Raw genomic sequence first — 24,614 nt, 5'->3', positions numbered from 1 at the left:
CCTGCCTCTGCCTCCCAAAGTGCTGGGATTACAGGAGTGAGCCACCGTGCCTGGCCAAAGCTATTCTTTTTAAAAAGTTCAGCAGCACAAAAACAAATATGAGTAGTGAGATGGCTCAGGAGACCTACTTCGGGGAACGGCCTCTGGAGGTGGTCCCACTTCAGAAGCTTCAGGTAAGCGTAATTCTGGACAGCAACAGGGCTCAGCCTGGGCATGTCCCCAGAGCCAGCAGCCATTCCCCCCACTGGCAGGGCGTGTTTATACTTCTGAGTCATAAGGTCTTCTGAGGCTTCTTCCAGCCACTGGGTGACAAAGTCCAGGGAATCTGTGAAAAACAAAGCTGCACACATTACCTTGACACCAAGAAGGGATGCTTCTCGGAATTACTTAAGGGACAATCGATGTCCTGGTGGAGTGATAAAGTATAAAGTATGAACTTTGGAATCAAATAAAACTTGGATCAAATCATAGTAGTGCCAATGACTAACTGAGGGATCTCAGGCAAGTCATAATGTGTCTGAGTTTCAGATGCCTGATATAGGCAAATTTACAACACCCACCTCACAGGCTGTTGTGAGGATTAAACAAGATAATGAATAAGCCAGGCATGGTGGCTCATGCCTGTAATCCCAGCACTTTAGGAGGCTGAGGTAGGAAGACTGCTTGAGCCCAGGAGTTCGAGACCAGCCTGGGCAATGTGGCAAGGCTCTGTCTCTACAAAAGATACAAAAATTAGCTGGGCATGGTGGCACATGCCTGTAGCCCCAGCTAGTTGGGAGGCTGAGGCAGGAGAATCACTTGAGTCCTGGAGGTTGAAGTTGCAGTGAGTGGTGATCACACCACTGTACTCCAGCCTGGGGGACAGAGCTAGACCCTGTCTAAAATAATAATAATAATAGTAACAAATACATGACACCTAGCCAGGCCTTGCCACCCACCTGGTATTTAACAAACCTTCCTTCCCTTCTCTCCCATCCTGACCACTGCATGAGATGGACCCCAAAGCCCTGGCAACTCCAGCCCTAGAGACAGATAGGATGAGACACCAGCTAGAGTTTCCCTGTGTAAAGTATCCTCTACACTGATGATGAGGCTTTTCCTTGTTTAGATCTTAATCTTGTATCAATCTGGCTTCCTTTCAACCTGGGGGAAAGTGAACTCTGTCAGGGAAGCCCCATCTGGCTTTCAGCAGCCCTCCTGCACCCCTGCTTTTCTAAGCTTGGTAATACAGGGGGCACTCTGAGGGATAGAGAGAGAGAGCTGGAGGATCTCACACATCATCTGATAAAAACTGCACCTGTCTGGTCCCAGGAGGTGTTGCAGCTCTGTTAGTGGAGGCTTCCTGCTTCCTTAAAACCAAATGGGCGGCCAAGGTCATAGCTGTGGTTTGCTCTTCACTGGGGCAGGGGGATGCAGCTCCAGTTCACCCTGAGCTCTGGGTCATGACTCCTGGGCCATCTGGCTTCACCCTCTCTTCTGCTGATAATATTCTCCGTAACCCTCCAGCTTTGGGAAACCCGGGCTTTCATGTTGTGAGTTAAGTGCTAGATGCAGGCACTGTAGCTGCTTCCACCCTACCAGTGAGTCCTCCACTATGCCCCAGCTTCCAGGTCCAGGCCTTAATATTACGGCTCTTCAGGCTACAAAACTCTGCCGAGCGGAGGTTGCAGTGAGCAGAGATCGTGCCACTGCACTCCAGCCTGGGTGACAGAGCGAGGAGACTCTATCTCAAAGAAAACAACAACAACAACAAGAAAAAACTCTTCCCAGTACTCTCACAACACTGGTGAGAGTGTGAGCTTGTGGTCAATCCATTCTGGTCAAAAATCTCCCAAAACCTGTTTCCAACATCTGTAAAATGGGATTAAAAAAAAGGTGCCTGGCTCATCAGCTTACTGTGTGAGGATTACATATGATCATGTACATCCAGCCCTTGGCACAAGCCTGGCACTTAGTAAACATTACCAAACTTCTTCTACTTCTACCTCTACCCTGTCCTTTCTCAACCTGCCCCGGCCCCAGCACCACCTCAGACTCCTCTGCCTGGGGCTGGATGAATCAACTGCATGGGGCATCCACTTAACTAATCTGGTCAGGCAACCCAACCAACCCAGAGACTGCTGTCTTCATCTCCTCGTCAGCAAAGTTAGAGGCCAAATGGAATTCATCATACATTGAATCTGAAGACTGAAATTTACCCAGAATGTCAGTTAGCAATGCAGAGACCATAAAAAGCACCCTAGAAATACAACGTAGTTTTAGATTCTGAGAGTCGTCTGTTTTCTGCAGTCATCGGAGAGGTTCATAAAAATGAGACTCTTCCTGGGTATGAAACAAGAAGATTTATGCATCCAGAACAAAAGCAAAGTTAAATTTCCTGCTGTGCCACACAGGGAGAAGAAAAGTGAATTAACATTCACAGGATGTCTGTCATGTTTTCAAAAATCAAGACCAAGAATGTATTTTACTTCAAACTGGTGTTTTCATCAAAAAACCATTTATAATTTAGGAATTCATTGTTTTTAATTTCTATTCTCATAGCCTACTCACATTCCTTTTGCTTGTCAATTAAGTTTTCTTTTCAATGCTTAACAACTCTAGATGTAGTCCCAACATTTTGTGCTTTTCCTTCTTCAAATTAGACTATTCTCCTACTAAATTTTAGTTTTGTTCTGAAAATATTATGATGCAACAAGCTATGGAAGCTAAAATGAAAAACCACAGACAACAAAAAAAGTACCACAAAATATTCAACATACTTGGTTGCCTCTCCAAAATCTCTTGAAACTTCTTCCTTTCGTATTCAACTGACTGCTGCATGAGATGAGGCCTGATGCTACTGATAGCAAAGTTGGCCATGTCCACTTTCATTAGGTCCAACACAGAAAAAATTTCTCTGAAAGAAAAAAGGATTTAGAACCAAGCACTTGTAAAGTAAACATAGCATTAAAGGAAAAGAGGACCAGACGCGTGGCTCACACCTGTAATCCCAACACTTTGGGAGGCCAAGGCAGGAGGACTGCTTGAGCCCAGGAGTTCCAGACCAGCCTGGGCAGCATAGCAAATGTGACAACATGATAAAAACTGATGGATCCACATGAAGGGCTTGTGAGTGTTGATTGTACTGTTTTTGTAACTTTTCTGTAGGTTTGGAATTTTTCAAAAGAAAATGTTGAAGGAAATTAATGTATAAAAAATATATCTATGTATCAAAATGATAAGAGTGATTGTGCCTCTGGGAGGTAAAATTATGAGTAAATGTCTTCTTTTTACTTTTCTGCATTTTACAAATTTTTTTTTTTTTTTTTTTTTTTTAATCCATGAGTACCAAGACTTCAGGAAGTTTAAATTGAAAATAGTTCTGGTCTGGGCACAGTGGCTCACGCCTGTAATCCCAGCACTTTGGGAGGCCAAGGCAGCCAATCACCTGAGGTCAGGAGTTCGAGACCAGCCTGGCCAACGTAGTGAAACACCATCTTTACTAAAAATACAAAAATTAGCTGGGCACGGTGGCGCGTGCCTATAATCCCAGCTACTCAGGAGGCTGAGGCACGAGAATTGCTTGAATCCAGGAGGTGGAGGTTGCAGTGAACCAAGATCACGCCATTGCACTCCAGCCTTTGCAACAGAGTGAGACTCTGTCTCAAAAAAAAAAAGAAAAGAAAATGCCTCTGAATTGTAGTTGCACGGAGTATTATTAACATATTTCCATACCTGAAAAGGGGCACTATTTCCTTAATGTCCTTTAGTTTCTTAACTTCCTCATCTCGAGCAGGTGCACACAGTGTCCCCATCATGCCAATAATGAATTCTGCCAGCTTGGAAATGTCTAGGGCCCCATTCTCTGCTTCCTGCTTTATCAGATCCAGATCCAAGACTTCTGTTATCTGGTTTCTCAGTCTAGTATGACCAGGCAGCAAGAAAGATAAGAGAGTCTACAAGAGAACACAGCTACGTTTAATCAAAATTCTTTAGACATCATTTCTAATTATATGTAATTTATAACTACCCAAATAAGGGCTTCTCAATTGCTACGTAATATTGCACATATTTTACTTCTTATTCAACAAACCTACAGAAAAACATGTTTACAAATCATTTACAATAGCTACTTAAGCTTCCATTTAAGCCCTAGGTAGCAATTAAATGGATAGAAGAAAAAACTGTTAATGGTGAAAAAAGAAAAGCATGTTTATTAATGTGAGCCTGTGAGCCAACCATAGATGATGACAATTTCCATGCATACATTTCTTCTTTGATGCTACTGCTAAAGGCGCTGCAAAAACAGTCCCTCCACCTAAAGCTTTCTCTGTCCCAAAGGCTGAGTCACTTTTTGGCCATTATAAATGGAATGTGTCCACACCTATTAAAATTTATAAATAAACTAGATTTTGTGAAATAACTTTGTTGTCTTAAATGCCTTCAGGTTATCATGGTTTGCTTAAAACTTTTTTTTAAAAAAGGGCATTAAGCCAAAAACACTCTTGATCCACCTTCTGGCAAGTACTTTAACTTCTTGATCCTTCAATTTCTTTAAAGTCTTCTGGTGGTGACACAAGAAGTTGAATAAACACTCCTAACACACCAGAAAAGCATCACAATTCACTCTTTGCCTCACCTCTTTGATTTCTCCTACAAGTTTGATAGCATGGTCATATGCTGGGGGATCTTCACTTAGCTGCACACTCAAGCAATCCCAAAACGCTTTATGTACAATCTCCTTTACTCTCTTCTTCAAGCTGGGGCAGTGAAAAAAAAAAAAGGAGGGGGGCAAAAACCAAAATATTTGAGTTTCAAATCACTTTCAAAAGCACAAATACTGTGGGTTTAGGGTAAGATCAATCCCAGTGATTTGGACCAAGGAAAGATTTCCCAGGCATACTTCAACTGATGGCATACTTTATTTTAAAAGTTAGTGATTTTTTGCAATAAGCATCTCATTGGAAATAATCGCTCTCAACTAACTGGATAGCCAACATTAATCCAAGAAACAGCATATGACAGTGCCATATAATAAGAATATTGGAAAGTTCAAAGCTGTTAATTTTAGTTCCCTGTTACTAGTAAGTTTCCTAAGATGTTTATAATTAGGTAGTCTAAGATAACAATTTAGGCTGGGCGTGGTGACTTACGCCTGTAATCCCAGCACTTTTGGAGGCCGAGGCAGGCAGTTCACCTGAGGTGAGGAGTTCGAGATCAGCCTGGCCAGAGGTTGCAGTGAGCCGAGATAGTGCCACTACACTCCAGCCTGGACAACAGAGCGAGACTCTGTCTCAAAAAAATAAAATAATAATAATAATGAGATAACAATTCAGTATGTAGTAGGTTGAAGGACTTTATTTCCTAAAAATATCATATTTCCATGTGATACATGGGACAACTGCTTAACTAGGTACCAAACTGTAACAACTTATATATACAACATAACATTTCATTAAAACCAGCATTGGCCAGGTGTGGTGGCTCATGCCTGTAATCCCAGCATTTTGGGAGGCCAAGGCGGGAGGATCACCTGAGGTCAGGAGTTCAAGACCAGCCTGGCCAACATGGTGAAATACTATCTCTACTAAAAATACAAAAATTAGCTGGGTGTGGTGGCGCATGCTTTATAGTCCCAGCTACTTAGGAGGCTGAGGCAGGAGAATTGCTTGAACCTAGGAGATGGAGGCTGCAGTGAGCTGAGATTGCACCACTGCACTCCAGCCTAGGCAACTGAGCAAGATTCCGTCTCAAAAAACAACAATGGCTGGCGCAGTGGCTCACACCTGTAGTGCCAGCACTTTGGGAGGCTGAGGCGGATAGATAACAAGGTCAGGAGTTTGAGACCAGCCTGACCAACAAGGTGAAACCCTGTCTCTACTACAAATACAAAAATTAGCTGGGCATGGTGGCGCACGCCTATAATCCCAGCTACTCAGGAGGCTGAGTCAAAAGAATCGCTTGAACCTGGGAAGCAGAGGTTGCAGTGAGCCAAGATCATGCCACTGCACTCCAGCTTGGGCGACAGAGTGACACTCCATCTCAAAAAACAACAACAACAACAATAAAAATGTCTTTATGTCTTGAGCACAAAACAAGCAATTCTTCACTATTAAATGCAAAAAAGTACCATCTTTGCAGATATAAGAAATCTCTGTGAAGTCATATTTAGAAGCTTCCTATGGGAGACACTTGCCAGCACAGCAGCCATTCCTCCTCCTTTTGTTAACAGAATCCCAGTGTTTTTCAGGGCAACAATATACTCTGCCTGTGACAATAAATCATGACTAATCTAATAAGCCCATCACAGCAGTTCATTCCCTTTTACCCGACTTAAGCTCTCCAGGCTCACTTATAGCAAGGGTAGCATGTGACTAAATTCTGATTAACAAAATATTAGCAGATGTCTGTTTCATGACTCCAGGGGAAGATGTTCCTCTCCAACAAAAGGAGAGCCCTAGTCCTCCCAAACTTTTTGCTCTTGCCAGGAAGGCTGATGTATTATGGGATGCTTGGAGCTGCAGCATTCATCCTGCAACCATGAGGACAGGCTAAGAGACTCTCAGGCACCATCCAGAATCCTGACTTTGGTGAGCTGCTGACAGAAAGGCACTTGCACGCATATTTCCTTGATTCTAAAACAAACCCCCCCCGCCCCAATATTTTAATCTCTCAGAAACTTGGATCTTTCTTAAAATCAATGGCATTTTTATAATTATAATGGGCAGTGTTTCCTCTTTCTTATGACAGCACATTTTTAAAAGGTGCACCTTACAACCAATAGAGTTTTTGATTCAATAAAAAAATGGTTAAGTGCCAGGCACTAGGGACACAGAGAATAACCCACAGTCTTCGCCTTTGCGATGAAACCAACGACTATAGTGCAGTGTGATAGTTTCAAAGAAGTGAATGAAACAAGGCAATGAAAACACAAGATGAGGCAGCTAGATCCTACTGAGTAGGCAGACTTTCACAAAAGATTTTTAGAGCTTTTATTTGATTTTTAGGTTGTTCCTTGTTTAGGAATATTTTTTAGCAATAATGTACAAAAGGAAAAATACGTTAGAATATATTGGTATCAACTGAAGGAAACATTTTCAAAACTGGGAAATGGCAGTGTTCTACTAAGCAAGATAATTTAGCAACCACCTTACCTGTTTTCTGGTAATTCAACTGGTTTAATCTGAAAGTCTCCATTTACTACAATTTCATGGGCTAGAGCCATGTTGGTGACGCCTCTTGCTGTCTCTAGAAGTTCTTCTACTGTCACAAAGCGAGGAGGACTAGCTGTAACAGAAACTCACTGTAAGAGATTTGCTTCCCTGGATCCGAATTTCTATTAAAATAAGAAGATAGTGGTTCTGGTACCAGACAATAATTTCAGTTATTGCCTCTATTAAAATGTTTGTTCTGGCATTTTCAAACAGCAACAGAATATTACTTCATATTCATTTTTTACCCTTGAATCCTAAAAGCAGAGATCATTTATTAATACTCAAAACATCTGGTTTTTACTAAGACTGGTCAAAGGAAAATAATTACAGTAAACTGAAACTTAGGAAAACTTAAGTTACAGATGATCATCTGTCCCATAAGCTGAGGGTTTATTTTCTAGTCTTTCTGCCTCCTGTCTACCCTAAAAGAAAAAAAAAAAAAGAAGACACCAGATTTAAGATCTTCTCTTTTGCTCCCATTAGCAGTTTACTTTTGCACTACCACTAACACTGCCACAAATGAATCTCCCCAAATTAAAATAGCATCAAGGCTAGGCACAGTGGTTCACACCTGTAATGCTAGCACTTTGGGAGGCCGAGGCGAGAGATCATTTGAGGCCAGGGGTTGGAGACCAGCCTGGGCACCATAGTGAGACCTTGTCTCTACAGAAAAATGTAAAAACTAACCGGGCATGGTGGTGAATGCCTGTAGTCCCAGCTACTCAGGAGGTTGAGGCTGGAGGATCGCTTGAACCTGCAGTGAGCTATGATCATGTCACTGCACTCAAGCCTGGGTAACAGAGCAAGACTCTGTCTCAAAAAAATAAAAAGTTGTAAAAAATTAAAATACCATCAAGGCCTTTAGGGTGCCAATGGTGCTGTTTAAACAATGCTAAAACCACTATCTTGTACAGGATACTGTGACAGAATATGATAGCTCTGCAGTGGTCAATGGACAGATCAAAAGATGTGTGACACAAGAATTTTCTAGAATGCTGATCCAGTGAATCAAAAACTTTGAAAAAGAGTCATCTCTGATTTCTCTCTTTCCCCTGCTCTGTTATCCAAGTCCTGTAGATTTTACTTCTGTATCGACTGCTGCAACGGCCTCAAAATTTGTGTCCATACTTCTCTTTTGATAAAGCTTGAGACTGATCATTCAGAAAGAAGGTTCTAAACCAAGGAACAAAGGGGAATTCTTACTCTTAAAAGCCTATGATAAGGCCAGGCTCACACCTGTAATCCCAGCACTTTGGGAGATCAAGGCAGGTGGACCACCTGAGGTCAGGAGTTGGAGACCCACCTGGCCAACATGGTGAAACCTCATCTCTACTAAAAATACAAAAATTAGCAGGGCATGGTGGTACATGCCTGTAATCCCAGCTCCTTGGGAGGCTGAGGCGAAAGGATTGCTTGAACCTGGGAGGTGGAGGCTGCAGTGAGCGAAGATCACACCACTGCACTCCAGCCTGGGCGACAGAGGAAGATTGTCTCAAAAAAAAAAAAAAAAAAAAGTCTCTGATAGCAATTCTCAAACTTTAGCCTATCATGGAGTCAGAGGGAGGACTTGTGAAAACAGATTGCTGAGCCCACCTCTCAGGGTTTCTGATTTAGCAGCTCTGGAGCAGGGCCAAAGAATCTGCATTAATTTTTCTATTTTTTTTTGAGATAGGGTCTTACTCTGTCACCAACAGGAGTACAGTTGCACAATCATGGCTCACCCCAGCCTCAACCTCTCAGGCTCAAATCATCTTCCCACCTTAGCCTCCCGAGTAGCCGGGACTACAGGCACATGCCACCATGTCTGGTTATTTTTTCTATTTTTTTAAAGACAAGTTTCGCCATGTTGCCCAGGCTGGTCTCGAACTCCTGAGCTTAAGTAAGTGATCCGTCTGCCTCGGCCTCCCAAAATGCTGGGATTACAGGCATGAGCCACAGCAGCCGGCCCAGAATCTGTATTTCTAACAAGTGTCCAGTTGATGCTGATGGCTCCAAACACCACAGTTTGAGAAGTACTGGCCTAGAAGATGAATATATTAATTTTATGTGATACTGATAAGATCTGGCCTTAAAATTAGATAAGTAATGTCACTGGTTTGCCCAGGTTTAAAAGATCTTCTTACATTGGTGAAAAGTTATTTTCCTTCTTTTTTCTTTTGCGCACCAAAAAAAAGAAAAAAAAAAAGGAACCAAATCGAAGAGCTGGTCATATCCTGCCTGGTAAAAAAACTTTATTTGGTCACAAGGGGAAGTTGGGAAAACTCAGAATTCTTCCTCACAACATTCTCAGCATTTCCAAAGAATATGAATAAGAATACAGAACAAATAAATCTGGCTTTGTGGATATTGCTAAAATATAATAAATATCCAAAATCAAAGCCCAATATATCTTTTCAATTAAAAAAATTTTTTTTAACTTTTAAGTTCAGGTGTACATGTGCAGGTTTGTTATACAGGTAATCTCGTGTCACGGGGGCTTGTTGTAGAGATTATTTTGTCACCCAGTTATTAAGTCTAGTACTCATTATTTTTCTTGATCCTCTCCCTCCTCCCACTCTCCAGTAGACCCCAGTGTCTCTTATTCCCCTCTATGGGTATATTATTAAGATGTCAATTTTCCCCAAATCAATCTATTGGTTAAATGAAATCCCAATCAGAAGGCTTTTTTGTTGAAACTGACAAACTAATTCTAAAATGTATAGGGAAACACAAAAGACCTCGAAAAGCCAAAACTATTTTGAAAAAGAAAAATAAAGCTAGAGGACTGACACTGATTTCAAGACTTATTATAAAACTATAACAAGACAATGTATTTTTAGCATAAGGATATATAGAAATTCAGGGCAGAAAATCCAGAAATAGACTAATATACACACACATATGTATATAGGTGGTCAACAGACAAGGATAGGCCGGGCACAGTGGCTCATGTACTTTGGGAGGCTGAAGCAGGTGGACTGCTTGAGGCCAGGAGTTCGAGACCAGCCTGGACAACACGGCGAAATCCTGTCCTACTAAAAATCATTTAAGCCCAGGAGACAGAGGTTGCAGTGAGCCGAGATTGTGCCACTGCCCTCCAGACTGGGTGACAGAGCAATACTCTGTCTCAAAAAAAGAAAAGCAAGGATAGTTTTGTTTTTTTTTTTTTAATCAAATGGTGCTACAACAATTAAGTATCTATATGTAAAAGAATTACTCTATCATGCCTGTAATCCCAGCACTTTGGGACGCTGAGGCGAGCGGACCACAAGGTCGGGAGATCAAGACCATCCTGGCTAACACGGTGAAACCCCATCTCTACTAAAAATACAAAAAATTAGCCGGGCGTGATGGCAGGTGTCTGTAGTCCCAGCTACTTGGGAGGCTGAGGCAAGAGAATGGCGTGAACCCGGGAGGCCAAGCTTGCAGTGAGCTGAGATCGCACCACTGCACTCCAGCCTGGGCGACAGAGCGAGACTCCGTCTCAAAAAAAATTAATAATAATTACTCTAGATCCTTCTCTCAAATGATAAACAAAAATGAACTCAAAATGGATTGCAGAGCAGGGCATGGTGGCTCATGCCTGTAATCCCAGCCCTTTGGGAGGCCAAGGCACAAAAATTGCTTGAGGCCAGGAGTTTGAGAACAGCCTGGGCAACATGGCGAAACCCCATCTCTACAAAAAATACAATTAGCCAGGTGTGGTGGCATGCTCCTGTAGTCTCAGCTACTCAGGAGGCTGAGATGGGAAGATGGCTTAAGCCCAGGAGGCAGAAGTTGCAGTGAGCCATGACCCCACCACAGCACTCCAGCATAGGTGACAGATAGAGACCTTGTCTAAAAAAAAAAAAAGAATCACAGATAGAAATCTTTGCGATCTTGGATTAGGCAAAGATTTCTTAGATAGGATACAAAAAACTCAAACTACAAAATAAAAAATGGATAATTTGGATTTTATCAAAATTTAAAATGTACATTCCATGATAGACTCTATTAAGAAAACAAAAAGGTTTTTTTGTTATTTGTTTTTTGAAATAGGGTCTTATTCTGTTGCCCAAACTGGAGAGTGGTGATCACAGTTCACTGTGGCCTCAACCTCCCAAATAGCTGGGACTATAGGTGCACACCCAGTTCAGTAGGGATCTCCTGTATATATACATATGTATAAATATATGCTTATTTTTAAATTATTTCTGTTACCAGTTATCAGAAAATGAAACTTCCACTGTGGGTACATCAATATCAAGCATCAGGTGTTATTATCAAACATCAGGTGTTATTAAACTCCACCAAGGTCTTACCCCTTAAGAAGAAACTCAGAGATTATTAGGGCTCCCAAGTTTTTTAACCTTGCTTTTGCAAAAAATTGTGGGGAAAAGAGAGATCAGACTGCTACTGTGTCTATGTAGAAATAAGTAGACATAAGAGACTCCATTTTGTTCTGTACTAAGAAAAACTCTTCTGCCTTGAGATGTTGTTAATCTGTAACCCTTGTCCCAACCCTGTGCTCACAGCAGAGACCTGTGCTGTGTTGACTCAAGGTTTAATGGATTTAGGGCTATGCAGGATGTGCTTTGTTAAAAAAGTGCTTGAAGGCAGTATGCTTGTTAAAAGTCATCACCATTCTCTAACCTCAAGTACCCAGGGACACAATACACTGCAGAAGGCCCTCCAGCAGGGGCCTCTGCCTAGGAAAGCCAGGTATTGTCCAAGGTTTCTCCCCATGCGATAGCCTGAGATATGGCCTCCTGGGAAGGGAAAGACCTGATCATCCCCCAGCCCAACACCCGTAAAGGGTCTGTGCTGAGGAGGATTAGTAAAAGATAAGAGGAAGGCATCTGTCTCCTGCTCATCCCTGGGCAATAGAATGTCTTGGTGTAAAACCCAATTGTATGTTCTATCTACTAAGATAGGAGAAAACTGCCTTAGGGCTGGAGGTGAGGTGCTAGCGGCAATACTGCTCTTTAATGCACCCAGAAGTTTGTATACGTGCACATCAAGGCACAGTACCTTTCCTTAAACTTATTTATGACACAGAGACCTTTGTTCAGAGGTTTCCTGCTGACCCTCTCGCCACTATTACACTATTGTCCTGCCACAACCCCCTCTCCAAGATGGTAGAGATAATGATCAATAAATACTGAGGGAACTCAGAGACAGGGTGCAGGTCCCCTGGGACCACTTTTCTTTCTCTATACTTTGTCTGCGTCTTATTTCTTTTCTCAGTCTCTCGTCCCACATGACGAGAAACACCCACAGGTTGTGGAGGGGCAGGCCACCCCTTCAAAAATAATCAATGTCTTACCATCTGAAATTTATGAAAACAACAGAAATACATCACATCAAGTCCTCTGGGTGAATTTTTTTTTTTTTTTTTTTTGAGACGGAGTCTTGCTCTGTCACGAGGCTGGAGTGCAGTGGCGCGATCTCGGCTCACTGCAACCTCCGCCTCCTGGGTTCAAGTGATTCTCCTGCCTCAGCCTCCCAAGTAGCTGGGACTACAGGCGTGTGCCACCACACCCAGCTAATTTATGTATTTTTAGTAGAGACAGGGTTTCACCATGTTGGCCAGGATGGTCTTGATCTCTTGACCTCATGATCCACCTGCCTTGGCCTCCCAAAGTGCTGGGATTATAGGCATGAGCCACCGCGCCTGGCCAGATTTGTTATTTCCCAATAATTTTAATCATCTGGGTAATAATAGGCACCGTTACTATGCTGCCTAGTCATGAAACACAGTGGCTGGAGCAAATCAGGAAGGAATTTCACTTCTTCTGGACTCTGTTGAGTACGACCTTGAACAAGTCACTTAAATCTTGCAGGGTCAGTGTTTCTCCACATGCAAAAAGAAGAGACTTAAGGGTGTGCTATGAAATATAAGAATCCTCCAAATTTTAAACAAGTGCATTCTCAGTGTTTTGGGCATACTTGGAAAAAAACAGCTTGCACCAAGTACTAAGAACCTCACCATTAGGAAGAAGAAAATTTTCAGGAACTGTCCAAGTTAAGAGACTACTTAAAATCAAACTTATCAATGACAGGTATCTGATCATGACAGATAAAAGCTACAGTTCTAAGATATGATCAGGACATGTTACCGATGTACATATAGAGGAATTTTTCACTGCATACAAATTATAGGGTTGTGGGGATTTTGTTTTGTGAGAGTTCTCAAATTTACCAATTTCATAAATGAAAACTTGGTAAGGATTGCATAAAATTGCATAAAGATGCAATTTGGTGGACAACACGTCTTCACCTCAATTTGTTAAGAGAACCTGGGTTGTAATAAGAGCCATGAAAAATGGTAAGGTCAACTCAGACATGGTGGTGCACACTTGTAGTCTCAGCTACTAGGGAGGTTGAGGTGGGTGAATCACTTGAGCCCAGGAGCTCAAGGCCAGCCTGGGCAACATAGAGTGATCCGGTCTTAAAAAAAAAAAAATGTAAAGATACATGTAACTTACCCTGGAGTTTATCTTACGTGATACAAAGCTAAAGTTGTTGCTAAATTTTGTTATTTTGTTACAGCATTTGCGCACTGATGCCCTGTTAGAGAAACTGAAAACCATATTAGGTTAAACATGACTTTAGAGAGGCTGGCAGACAGATTCCAAAATAAAATGAAGTTCTAATTTAGAATGGTTGTACTCTCTATCTTTCCTAAGGTGTCCTGAGATGCCTATACACTTTGAAAAGATGCTGTTAGTCACATAAGTGAACGGACATTTATGGAGGGCAAGATTGCAACTGTCACCCAAACAGCTACTATAGAATGAGCACAGTAAAGCCAGGGTAAAGCTTACCCATAGTACTTATTATGTTGTTGGAAACTGCTTGTTAATTTGTCTTCCTGGTCGCTAGCCTGCAAGCTCCATGAGGACAGAGACAATATGTGCCTGGTTCACTGCTGGATCCCTGACATACAGTATGCACTCAATAAATATTTGGCTGACTGAATACAGAGACACCATAATTCAAAGTCTAGTCATGAGCTTTAGAAATGTAAGTTCTCGTGTCATCTATTCATCTAAAGATGACTGGGATCTACTAATTAAATTCACAAGGACCTGATCCAATAAACAAAGGTCCTAAGTGGGAGATATTAACTGGAATAACAATTGATGTTTGTCATCTGAATATAGCATCTTTTACTGGTCAACTAGGTGATTAAACGTTAGAACAGAGGGTATTTTGTGAGAAGAGCATTAAAGTATAAGTAGTAGAAGATTTTAGAGAAAACATTGTTAAGTTACAGTTGACTGATCCTTACTCTGTTTGAAGAACAGATAATCTTTTACAATCAAATCACCACCTCAAATCAGTACCAATCAATTTTTTACAAGCCAGCCATTTTTCCTTTTTCAATATTCTGCATTGGTTACATCAGAATTCTACTCTTTTTTTTTTTTTTTCTTGAGATGAAGTTTCGCTCTTGTCCCCTAGGCTGGAGTGCAACGGCACAATCTCGGTTCACTGCAACCTCTGCTTCCCAGGTTCAAGTGATTCTCTTGCCTCAGCCTCCCAATTACAGGCACACACCACCACTCCCGGCTAATTTTTGTATTTTTAGTAGAAACAGGGTTTCACCATGTTGGCCAGGCTGGTCTCGAACTCCTGACCTCACCTCAGGTGATTCACCTGCCTCAGCCTCCCAAAGTGCTTATAGGCATGAGCCAATGCGCCTGGCCTAGCAACTCCACTCTTAAAGTATTACTCTGTGTTATAATTTAAAACAATAAATGTTCTCTTTTTGCTACTTACGTTTTAATTTGTAGAATTCCAAATGTGATTTTAGAGTTACTTTAAACTCAGTAGCTACAAATTTACAGAGTTTGGGGGAAATGTCTGTAAACTGTTAATTCCATATTTTGTAAATCCTTATTTATGCTCTATGTGTTCAATAATGCTTCGTTACCTGATCCCCAGATAATGAGGTCTTAGCTTTATCTTTTGGGTTTATAGCCCTGTACCTACCTAGCACTACAGGAGAAATAGGAAGGCAGCCAAAAGGAATACCTTAGGGCATTGATTTTAAACCTTATTTTGGTACAGACTACTAAGAGAACTTAATGAAAGCTTCCACGACCTTATTCCTAAAAACATGCATATACAAACAAATGTTGATATACTTTTTTGGTTATTACTAGATCCCCTAAATCTTGATCATAGGTCCCAGGATAAGTATTCTTGCCTTAAGGGCATAACTACACACAATTTCAGATAATGTAGCTTAGTACTGGTTTGACATTAATTTGGAATCATGCCATCAGACTGACAAGATGCCAAAGGCGAAGCCATCAACCAAAGAATGGCTGAACCTATAAAAGTTAAAATTGTTTAAAAAAATTAAAACCAATCAACCAACTGTTGGGAGAAGCTAAAGCAGGGCTTGCATGTCTCGCATAATGTAAAAGAGTCTTGGAACATGTCCAGGGTCCAGGGTCTAAAACCCCTCATGGCCTTGGGAACACCAAGCTCTGTGCTAAAGGGCAGAAGGCTGCCCTGCAGCACCATAATCTAAGCCCAGGGCATAAAACCCTTGTGGCTTGAATGGAATCCAGGGCTCAGGGCGTGGCCTCTGGAATGTGTCTAGACTTGCTGGCTCCTTGCTTCTAGCACTCCTAGGCTCATAGATCTATTGTATCTTAAACTAGAACATGTTTCCCATTATCTCAAGTAGCAGAACATGTTCCATATGCTGCAAAGAAAATGCTAAACCATCACAGCTGTAGATCATGTGCTTGATACACTGCTTTCTTTCAACCCCCACATCCTCACCACCTGCTTCCTTGTTTCATCACCAATAAATAGTGCGGGCTTCCAGAGCTCGGGGCCTTTGCAGCCTCCATACTAGCATTGGCCCCCGGACCCACTTTATGCACTCTTAAACTTGTCTTTTCTCATTCCTTTGACTCCACTGGACTTCATCACCTCCACGTTGGGTCTGGCCATCCCAACAACCAACCAACCAATAAAGGGTGACTGAAGACCTAAACCAAAAGTTCTTCTTTAGCAGAAACTATAGATTGTAAAGCTATCATGTTAGCCATATACATCTACATTACAGCAATCAATCCTGGCCTCTTTATTTTTTTTATTTTTATTTTTTTGAGAGAGGCTTGTCTCTGTCATCCAGGCTGGAGTGCGGTGACACAATCACGGCTCACTGCAGCCTTGACTTCCCCAGCTTAAGTGATCCTCCTGTCCCCGCCTCCCAAGTAGCTGGGACTACAACCACGTGCCACCATGCTCAGCTAATTTTTTTTTTTTTTTTTTTTTGAGACAGGGTCTTACTTTGTCACCCAGACGGGAGTGCAGTGGCGTGATCTCGGCTCACTGCAGCCTCCACCTCCCAGGCTCAAGCGATCCTCCTGCCTTAGCCCCACAAGTAGCTGGGACTATAGGCATGCACCACCATGCCTGGCTAATTTTTATTTTTTGTAGAGATGGGGTCTCATTATGTTGCCCAGGCTGGTCTTGAACTCCTGGACTCAAGTGATCTTCCTGCCTCAGCCGCCCAAAGTGCTGGTATTACAGGTATGAGCCACCATGCCTGGCCAATCCTGGCATCTTTAAATGCAATAGATGACATAATGTTAGTAGCAATAGTAGTAACAACAACTAATGTTTATTAAGCATTTATTACCTGTGAAGCACTGTTCTAAGTGCCTTATAGGAATTCATTTAATCTTTACTGCTACCGTAAGAAATATTGTATTTTCCTCATTTTAAAGACAGGAAAACAGAAGCTTTCTAACTACACATATTGGAGTCAGGCCTGACAAATGCATGATAGACTGTGCTAGCAACAACATGTTTCCTTGGACACAATTTGACCTAATAGTTGATTTATTAAAATCTATGTGATAATAAATCAGAATAAAATAGGGTCCATTAATGTTTGCTAGAAGAATAGTATGTTGACTAATAAATTGCCCGGGAAGGGCTTTGATCATTTTAGAAGAAACACACCCCAAAACCCAAAAATGTCTGTACTTTTTCCAAATATGTACAACTACTGATCATCTACAATTTAAAGGGATAACATCAATACTGACATTCTTAGACTATGACATTCCGTCTTAAAAACTTGCATTTTTGGACTCACTTCAAAATGCTTAAGGTACTCTTCATAAAAGACGTGAGTTGAGGCAACCGCTGGGAATGCCTGAAGATATTGCCACCCTTTCATTTAAGAGGCTTGCTCCTTGCCAGGGATCTGAAATGACTTCACCACACACATTTAGCAAACTGAATCCCCTCAAGCTTGTGGGAACTAAGCCCCCAGGCAGAGAATTAGGGTGTGGTGAACTTACTCACATTTTTTTTTAACCTGCACAAGCACAGTCCTGGCTGGAATTAGCCTCAGACTTTTCAAACACTCTTTCAATAAAAGCTGCAATTTATACTCCACCCTCCTATTTCTCAGAGCACTTCAGAGACTGGAGTGTCACTGAGGCTGGAGAAAGACAGGAACATTCTGGACATTATTCTAAAATGTTAATTTCCCATGCAATTGAAAATCCACAAGTAGCTAGGCTGCCAGCTGAGGAACTGCTATTATTCCTAAATGCTACATTGACAATGTTATATTATTAGAACCTAGCTCATGGCCACATGCACAAGGAGGCCTCATAAAACCGTCACCTGAAAACAATGACAATATTGCATCTAACCAAAGTCAAATTTGCTTACAGTGAGGTCTCTGCACTCTTTGGGGGCTGGAGGAGTCTGACTTTATTGCTTTTTGTAAGGCTTCATCAGCACCTTCCACAGCATCTTCGAGGCCTTCCTCAGAATCATTGGATTTTGATTTTCCTGCTTCATTTACATTGGACTTGTCAAGGTTTTCAGACATTCTCAATTAAGTTTATTCACTTTCCTAGGAAAGAAAAAAACAAAAAAAAAAGAACTAAAAGATTCTAGCTCTGTCACCAACTAGCAATGTGACTCAGGGCAAATCATTTAATCTCTTTGGGTTTCAGTTTTCTCGTTTGTAGAATAAATGAGCTTGCTAAGATCTTATCCAGCTATAATATTCTACTTCAATGACTAAACAGATACTTGTAAAATGACATTAGTAATTTATCAGATTTCTGGATCTCAAGTAGTAGTTAGTTGTAATATTTTTGTCCTACTCCTAAGTAGCATGTTTCAAGAATACAGGGCCTTAAACTATTAGAAGACACACTCTAAACTGCCTGCTGCTACAATTTTAATCAGTGATTCAATCTTAAATTCTTTACTTTCATTCCTAAGAGCAGATAGGTAAACTCCTTGGAAATAATGCTTTTAATTGGGCTTACAAGTGAATACACTGGGCTAAAGGGTTGATTCCTTGATATTATCGTGTGAATAAGATACCCAGAGATGATAGAAACTAGGATTTTTTTTTTTTCAGATGGAGTTTTGCTCTTGTTGCCCAGGCTGGAGTGCAATGGGGCAATCTCAGCTAACTGCATCCTCCGCCTGCTAGGTTTCAGCAATTCTCCTGCCTCAGCCTCCCAAGTAGCTGAAATTACAGGTGGGTGCCACCACGCCCAGCTAATTTTTGTTTTGTTTTGTTTTGAGACAGAGTTTCGCTCTTTCATCCAGGCTGGAATGCAGTGGTGCGATCTCAGTTTACTGCAACTTCCACCTTCCGGTTTCAAGTGATTCTCCTGCCTCAGCCTTCTGAGTAGCTGGGATTATAGGCGCCCACCACCATGCCTGGCTGATTTTTGTATTTTTAGGAGACAGGGGGCTTCACCATGTTGGCCAGGCTGGTTTCGAACTCCTGACCTCATGATCCGCCTGCCTTGGCCTCCCAAAGTGTTCGGATTACAGGCGTGAGCCACCGTGCCCGGCCTAATTTTGTATTTTTAGTAGAGACAGGGTTTCACCATGTTGGTCAGGCTGGTCTCGAACTCCTGACCTCAGGTGATCCACCTGCCTCGGTCTCCCAAAGTGCTGGGATTACAGCCATGAGCCACTGCGCCCTACAGAAAACAGAATCTTATGAAGTGTTTAAGAGGAATGTGTGGGGCAAATATTTTATTTACCTTCTTGCCAGTAATTAGGAAAAAGATTGTAAGAAGCTGCAAACAACCATAATGTATGCAGTTGGGTGGGCTTTTTATTAGTTGCTGATCAGAATAGCAATAACACTTGACACCGTGCTTTGGAGCAGTTAATAAAAGGTCTGCCTGGGCCTCCCAAAGTGCTGGGATTACAGGCATGAGCCACCGTGCCCAGCCTAAAACAGGCCTAAAACAAGCGGATCATGAGGTCGAGAGATCAAGACCATCCTGGCTAACACGCTGAAACCCCGTCTCCACTAAAAATATTAAAAAATTAGCCTGGCACGGTGGCGGCGCCTGTAGTCCCAGATACTCAGGAGGCTGAAGCAGGAGAATGGCATGAACCCGGAAGGCGGAGCTTGCAGTGAGCCGAGATCGCGCCACTGCACTCCAGCCTGGGCGACAGACTGAGACTCTGTCTAAAAAAACAAACAAACAAACAAAAAAACCCTGTTTTAATTACAGTAAAAGTTTTAGTCAATTCCTCCACTCTCCCTTTTCCTAGGGTGTTTCTGGGAGAGAAGACACAATGTTTCTGCATTTGCTGAAAATAATTAACATTTGTAACATCAGCACTTGAAGATCACAAAACATTTTCATAAACACTAATTAGACTTTCTTACACACATGGAAGGTAATCAGGTGATCAAAAGAAATGTCAACTGATTTAGGGAGTTTGGCAGACTGTGTTCTGCATATTAGAGACAGGTGAAGAATCACCTGATAGAATTATGTGAAATTTCAGAGAACTCCATTACATAGAATGAAGTTACTGGAATTGAAATATTCAGGCCTGTTTTTGTTTTTTTTTTTTTGAGACAGACTCTTGCACTGTTCCCCAGATTGAAGTGCAGTGGCACCATCTCGGCTCAGCTCACTGCAACCTCTGCCTCCCAGGTTCAAGGGATTCTTCTGCCTCAGCCTCCCCAGTAGCTGGGATTACAGGCGCCCACCACCACGCCTCGCTAATTTTTGTATTTTTAGTAGAGATGGGGTTTCACTATGTTGGCCAGGCTCGTCTCGAACTCCTGACCTCTAGTGATCCGCCCGCCTCAGCCTCCCAAAGTGCTGGGATTGTAGGTGTGAGCCACTGCGCCTGGCCCAGGCCTGTATTAATATGAAAGTTGTTTTCATGTATTTCCCCTTTCGAGACCCATCTTAGCTTCCAACACCCCACTGGAGACACCCATCTCCTCTGTGTCCTAAATCCTATTAGGGTCAGGAAATGCTCCAAGATCCAAAGGATAACATTACCAGCATATTCTGTGAGAAACGACAAACAAAACGCTGCTAATTTTATTCTCTTCACATGCTGAGAAGGAGCCGAGGAGGGATGAAGTAATTCATTCTGTGCAGTGAGGAGGAAAGGGAGGATTTCTAGGTCTCTAATGCTCAGCTTAGTAAACTAACCCCATCCTTAAGATTGAGTTCAAGTCCTGTCTCTTCCCAGGACACTTCCCGGACCTCACCAGTGATTGCACCTTTCTCAACTCCTGCAGGGCTGGCTAGCCGACATTTGGCATTTGTCACTGCCTTAAATTCAATTCAAAGCGTGCTTATTTAAATAGAAAGATGCAAATACATAGTCTAGAGGGGGAGGCAGACAGGCTTACAAGGAGCCATAATGAAACTTAAGTGGCATTATGAAATTGCCCAGGGAATACAGCAGAGGAAGAAACTAACTCTGCCTGGGAGGAGATTGAGAAAACCTTCCCAGAAAAGATGACATTTGAACTGATCTTTAAAAGGAGTAGGATTTCACCTAGTTAAAACATGTCTGGAGGGGGAGAGGAGGTGAAAAGGAGGGCATTTCACTCAGAGGGCAGAAGCCAAGGCACAAGAAAATGAGAAAAGGAAGTGGCTAGAGATGATGGAAAGATGCGTTGGGGCCAGATGGTAAAAGTGCTAGTTTTTATTTTAAAATTCCCCACCTAGATTTCGAACTTCTTAAGAGCCAGGACCAGTCATATTCCACTTACGCTCCATCTGTATATCCCCCAAATAGACACCCACAAGTATCTGTTGATAGAGATGAATCCCTACGTCATCTCTGTGATGTCACTGTATCTGGGAGGGCTGGGCGTTGGTTTCAGACATACCTGGGCCCCAATTCTGGCTCTTTACTAGCTGTGTAACTTCAGTGTCCTCCTCTGTAAAATACAGCTACCTACCTGCTCGGTTTGGGGGGAGATGAAACGAGGGATTGTGCACGGCAGGCCTTCTACAAATGGTAACTCTAATTAAAGGGCTCTAGGATGCGGCCACGAACCATTTAATTTGCTTATATCGCGCGCATCCATTCAACCCCCACTGTGTCTAAAAAGAGAGCCGAGGGGAGGAGGATCCTCGCACTTGCCAAGAAGACGGTCATCCGTCGGCGCTGCACGCGGGCCTAGGCTGGACACAAGAGGCTCCCCAGCAGAAAGGGTCTTTCGGCAAAAAAAAAAAGGGGCTCTGTCCCCCGGCGCCGGGAATCCTCTCCTCTGGCACTGAGCTCCACTCGCGCCCGGCGTCCGGATTCCGTTGTAAACAGCTGTTCAGGCCAGCGAGGGAGTGGCAGGGCCGGGAGTAGGGGAGGACGCGGGCACGCCGAGAGGACAGCCTCGAGGGGTGAGCTCCACCCGCCCGCGGACCCCGCCTCTTCCCCGCCTGCCCCCGACATCCCGGGATGGGATCCGACGGGAAGAGGCGAAGAGATGCCTGCGACTTGGACCGCGCGCCTCCCGGACAAGCCCCGCCAGCCTCCGCCCCAGCTCCCGCTCTCACCTGCCACGGAGTCGGCGTTCTCCCTCCTGCCGCTCCCGCCGCGAATCAGGCGCGGGCTGGCGCCGCGGCGGAAGCCGGAGGGATGCGCGGCAGGCAGGGGCGGTTCAGCCTCTGCCCCTCCGAGGCCGCATCCCTCGCCACGCGGCGGGCGGTCCTCCCAGCCCGACTCGGGTGGGCAGCGGTCAGAGCGGCCGCTTCTCAGCATCAGGAAGGAGGAGACTGCTCTTGGCCGGGAGGCGCCAGCCCAATATAGGGCAGCGCCATGTCTTCATACGGAAAGGCGGGAGGGTCTTTCCCCTGCTTGCCGAAGGGGTTCAGTAAGCGGTGACTCGCAGCTGGGCGGCGCCGTGTTTCCTCAGGGAGAGGTGGAAAACATGGCCGATGACCGCTCAGGGGGCTCCGTGGCCAGTGGCTCCCAGCCAAGAGTCGCCTGCCCCACGCAGTGAGGCGCCATGTTTTCGTACGGAAACGCGAGAGGCACGGCCGAGTGCCCGCCGATGAGTCTCAGCTGGCGGTGGCTCGAAGCTGGGGATGGCCCGCCCCTAAGGCGCCATGTTTCCATACGGAAAGGCGGAAGGCGCCGCCGCATCCCAGCCGCTGGTGGGGGTGACGCGAGGAGAAAGGGAGGCGGAGAAGGCGCGGGTCAGTCAAAAGAAGGAATAAGAAGCCATTGCATCTGAAACCTTCCCCGCCCGTTCTTTGAAATTTAATTTTGCCATCCTGTTTGTAGCTACACACAGTTTATTCCCCTTCTCTCATTTCCTCAGCTTTAAAAAAAGTTAGTCCAGGCGCAGCGGCTCACGCCTGTAATCCCAGCACTTTGAGAGGCCGAGGCGGGCGGATCACGAGGTCAAGAGATCGAGACCATCCTGGCCAACATGGTGAAACCTCGTCTTTACTAAAAATACGAAAATTAGCTGGACGTGGTGGCGCGCGCCTGTAGTCCCAGCTACTCGGGAGGCTGAGGCAGGAGAATCGCTTGAATCTGGGAGGCGGAGGTTGCAGTGAGGCGAGATCGCGCCACTGCACTGCGGCCTGGAGACAGACCGAGACTCTGTCTCAAAAAAAAAAAAAAACCAACTACAAAAAAGCAGATGGGGTGACATTGGTGCTTTCAAACACTGCTTCTAAATAGATCACATGTGGGTAGTTATTGGCTAACGTATTGAAGGCCGAGTGCAATACCAGACCCTCAAACCATTTACTAACTTGCACATTAAAGTCTTTGCTTTAAAAAAAAAAAAAAAAAAAGACAAAAACAGAAGTTCTCTGGTGAAGATTCACTTTTTGGAGGAAAAAACACCAAAAACCCTTAAGATACTCAACTAAATGGAACTGTTAAGATCTACAAAGAATGGCTGGGCGCGGTGGCTCACACCTGTAATCCTAGCTCTTTGGGAGGTCGGAGGTGGGTGGATCACAAGGTCAGGAGTTCGAGACCAGCCTGGCCAACATGGTGAAACCTCGTTTCTACTAAAAATACAAAAAAATTAGCCAGGCATGGTGGCACATGCCTGTAATCCCAGCTACTTGGGAGGCTGAGGCAGGAGAATTGCTTGAATCCGGGAAGCAGAGGTTGCAGTGAGCCGGGATCGCACCACTGCACTGCAGCCTGGGTGACAGAGCGAGATTCCGTCTAAAAAAAAAAAAAAAAAAAGATCTGCAAAGAAAACATGCAGTTCTTCTGAGTCTAAACTCGTACCATTAAGTCTCTAGTGTTTTTCAGCCCTGACTACAAATACAACTTGGAATCTCAGGGGCAGGGGTTGGAAAAGTATTATCCAAAACTCTGGCGGGGGGTGATGCCAGACAAGTTTTAAAAGCTCTCTGGGGAAGCAGGCTAGAACCACCTCCCTTACCTTCCTTAAAATATTAATATGGCTGGGTGCAATGGCTCACGCCTGTAATCCTAGCTCTTTGGGAGGTCGAGGCGGGCGGATCACCTGAGGTCAGGGGTTCAAGACCAGCCTGGCCAACATGGCAAAACCCCGTCTCTACTAAAAATACAAAAATTAGCTGGGCATGGTGGCAGGCGCTTGTAATCCCAGCTACTGGAGAGGCTGAGGCAGGAGAATCCCTTGAACCCAGGAGGCAGAGGTGGCAGTGAGCGGAGATCGCACCCCTGCACTCCAGCCTGGGAGACAGAGCGAGACTACATCTCAAAAAATAAAAAAGGTTAATATAACCAATTTTCACTTGGTTAGGAGCAAGTGAATGAATATACTCAAGTTTCACCTGGAGAGGATACTGCAACAATACCAAAATCACTGATTTAATTTGGGATATTTCACTTGTAATCTTTTAATGTTTTGTACTGTTTCAATACTCAAAAAATATATATAGACACATTCCATTTTGATCTTTGGCTGCAAGGACTGGAAATTCAAATTACGTTAAGGTAAAGGGAGTTCACTGCAAGGACATAGGACTTGGAGGGAGAAAGGTGGCAGCCACTCTAGAGGTCGGCTACTGCTCCTGCACACACAGGATCCCTCTTGTCACATCTCTGCTTGCTGTAGTCCATTCCACTCTTTATGCTACAGGCTGGTTTCTGTACTTTCTTAATTGACGCTCCTCATAATTTCAATTTACCTATATAGAATTTGATTGGCCA

The 24,614-nt window shown here is 43.6% G+C and overlaps 1 protein-coding gene and 1 long non-coding RNA gene across 7 annotated transcripts in view; both read right to left on the bottom strand.

Moving 5' to 3' along the window:
• The window catches only part of TCP11L1 (t-complex 11 like 1), a 40,162-nt gene extending 17,593 nt beyond the window's left edge, over positions 1–22,569 (bottom strand). The window contains exons 1-7 of one of the 6 annotated variants that reach the window (XM_034932375.3): positions 22,001–22,569; positions 17,871–18,057; positions 7,134–7,266; positions 4,619–4,739; positions 3,715–3,935; positions 2,760–2,896; positions 129–325 (exon numbers count right to left, since the gene is read on the bottom strand). In XM_034932375.3, coding sequence (XP_034788266.1) covers positions 129–325; positions 2,760–2,896; positions 3,715–3,935; positions 4,619–4,739; positions 7,134–7,266; positions 17,871–18,033 — 972 coding nt within the window. In that variant the 5' untranslated portion in view covers positions 18,034–18,057; positions 22,001–22,569. Of the gene's footprint in view, positions 1–128; positions 326–2,759; positions 2,897–3,714; positions 3,936–4,618; positions 4,740–7,133; positions 7,267–16,469; positions 16,588–17,870; positions 18,058–21,405 lie in introns of those variants that run through there. The other 5 variants (XM_003830397.6, XM_008955868.5, XM_034932376.3 and 2 more) reach the window with 5 other exon arrangements.
• LOC134731227 (uncharacterized) lies at positions 14,526–17,858 on the bottom strand. The gene is made up of 2 exons (XR_010113419.1): positions 17,284–17,858; positions 14,526–16,745 (listed from the first exon to the last, which is right to left on the bottom strand). It is a non-coding gene; the product is annotated as an uncharacterized LOC134731227 (long non-coding RNA).
• Positions 22,570–24,614: the final 2,045 nt, after the last annotated feature.

The sequence above is a fragment of the Pan paniscus genome, chromosome 9 (assembly GCF_029289425.2).
Source record: "Pan paniscus chromosome 9, NHGRI_mPanPan1-v2.0_pri, whole genome shotgun sequence".
NCBI classification, from domain to species: Eukaryota; Metazoa; Chordata; class Mammalia; order Primates; family Hominidae; genus Pan; species Pan paniscus.
Note: the sequence above shows the minus strand (reverse complement) of the source record. Positions and strands in the feature narration are given on the sequence as shown.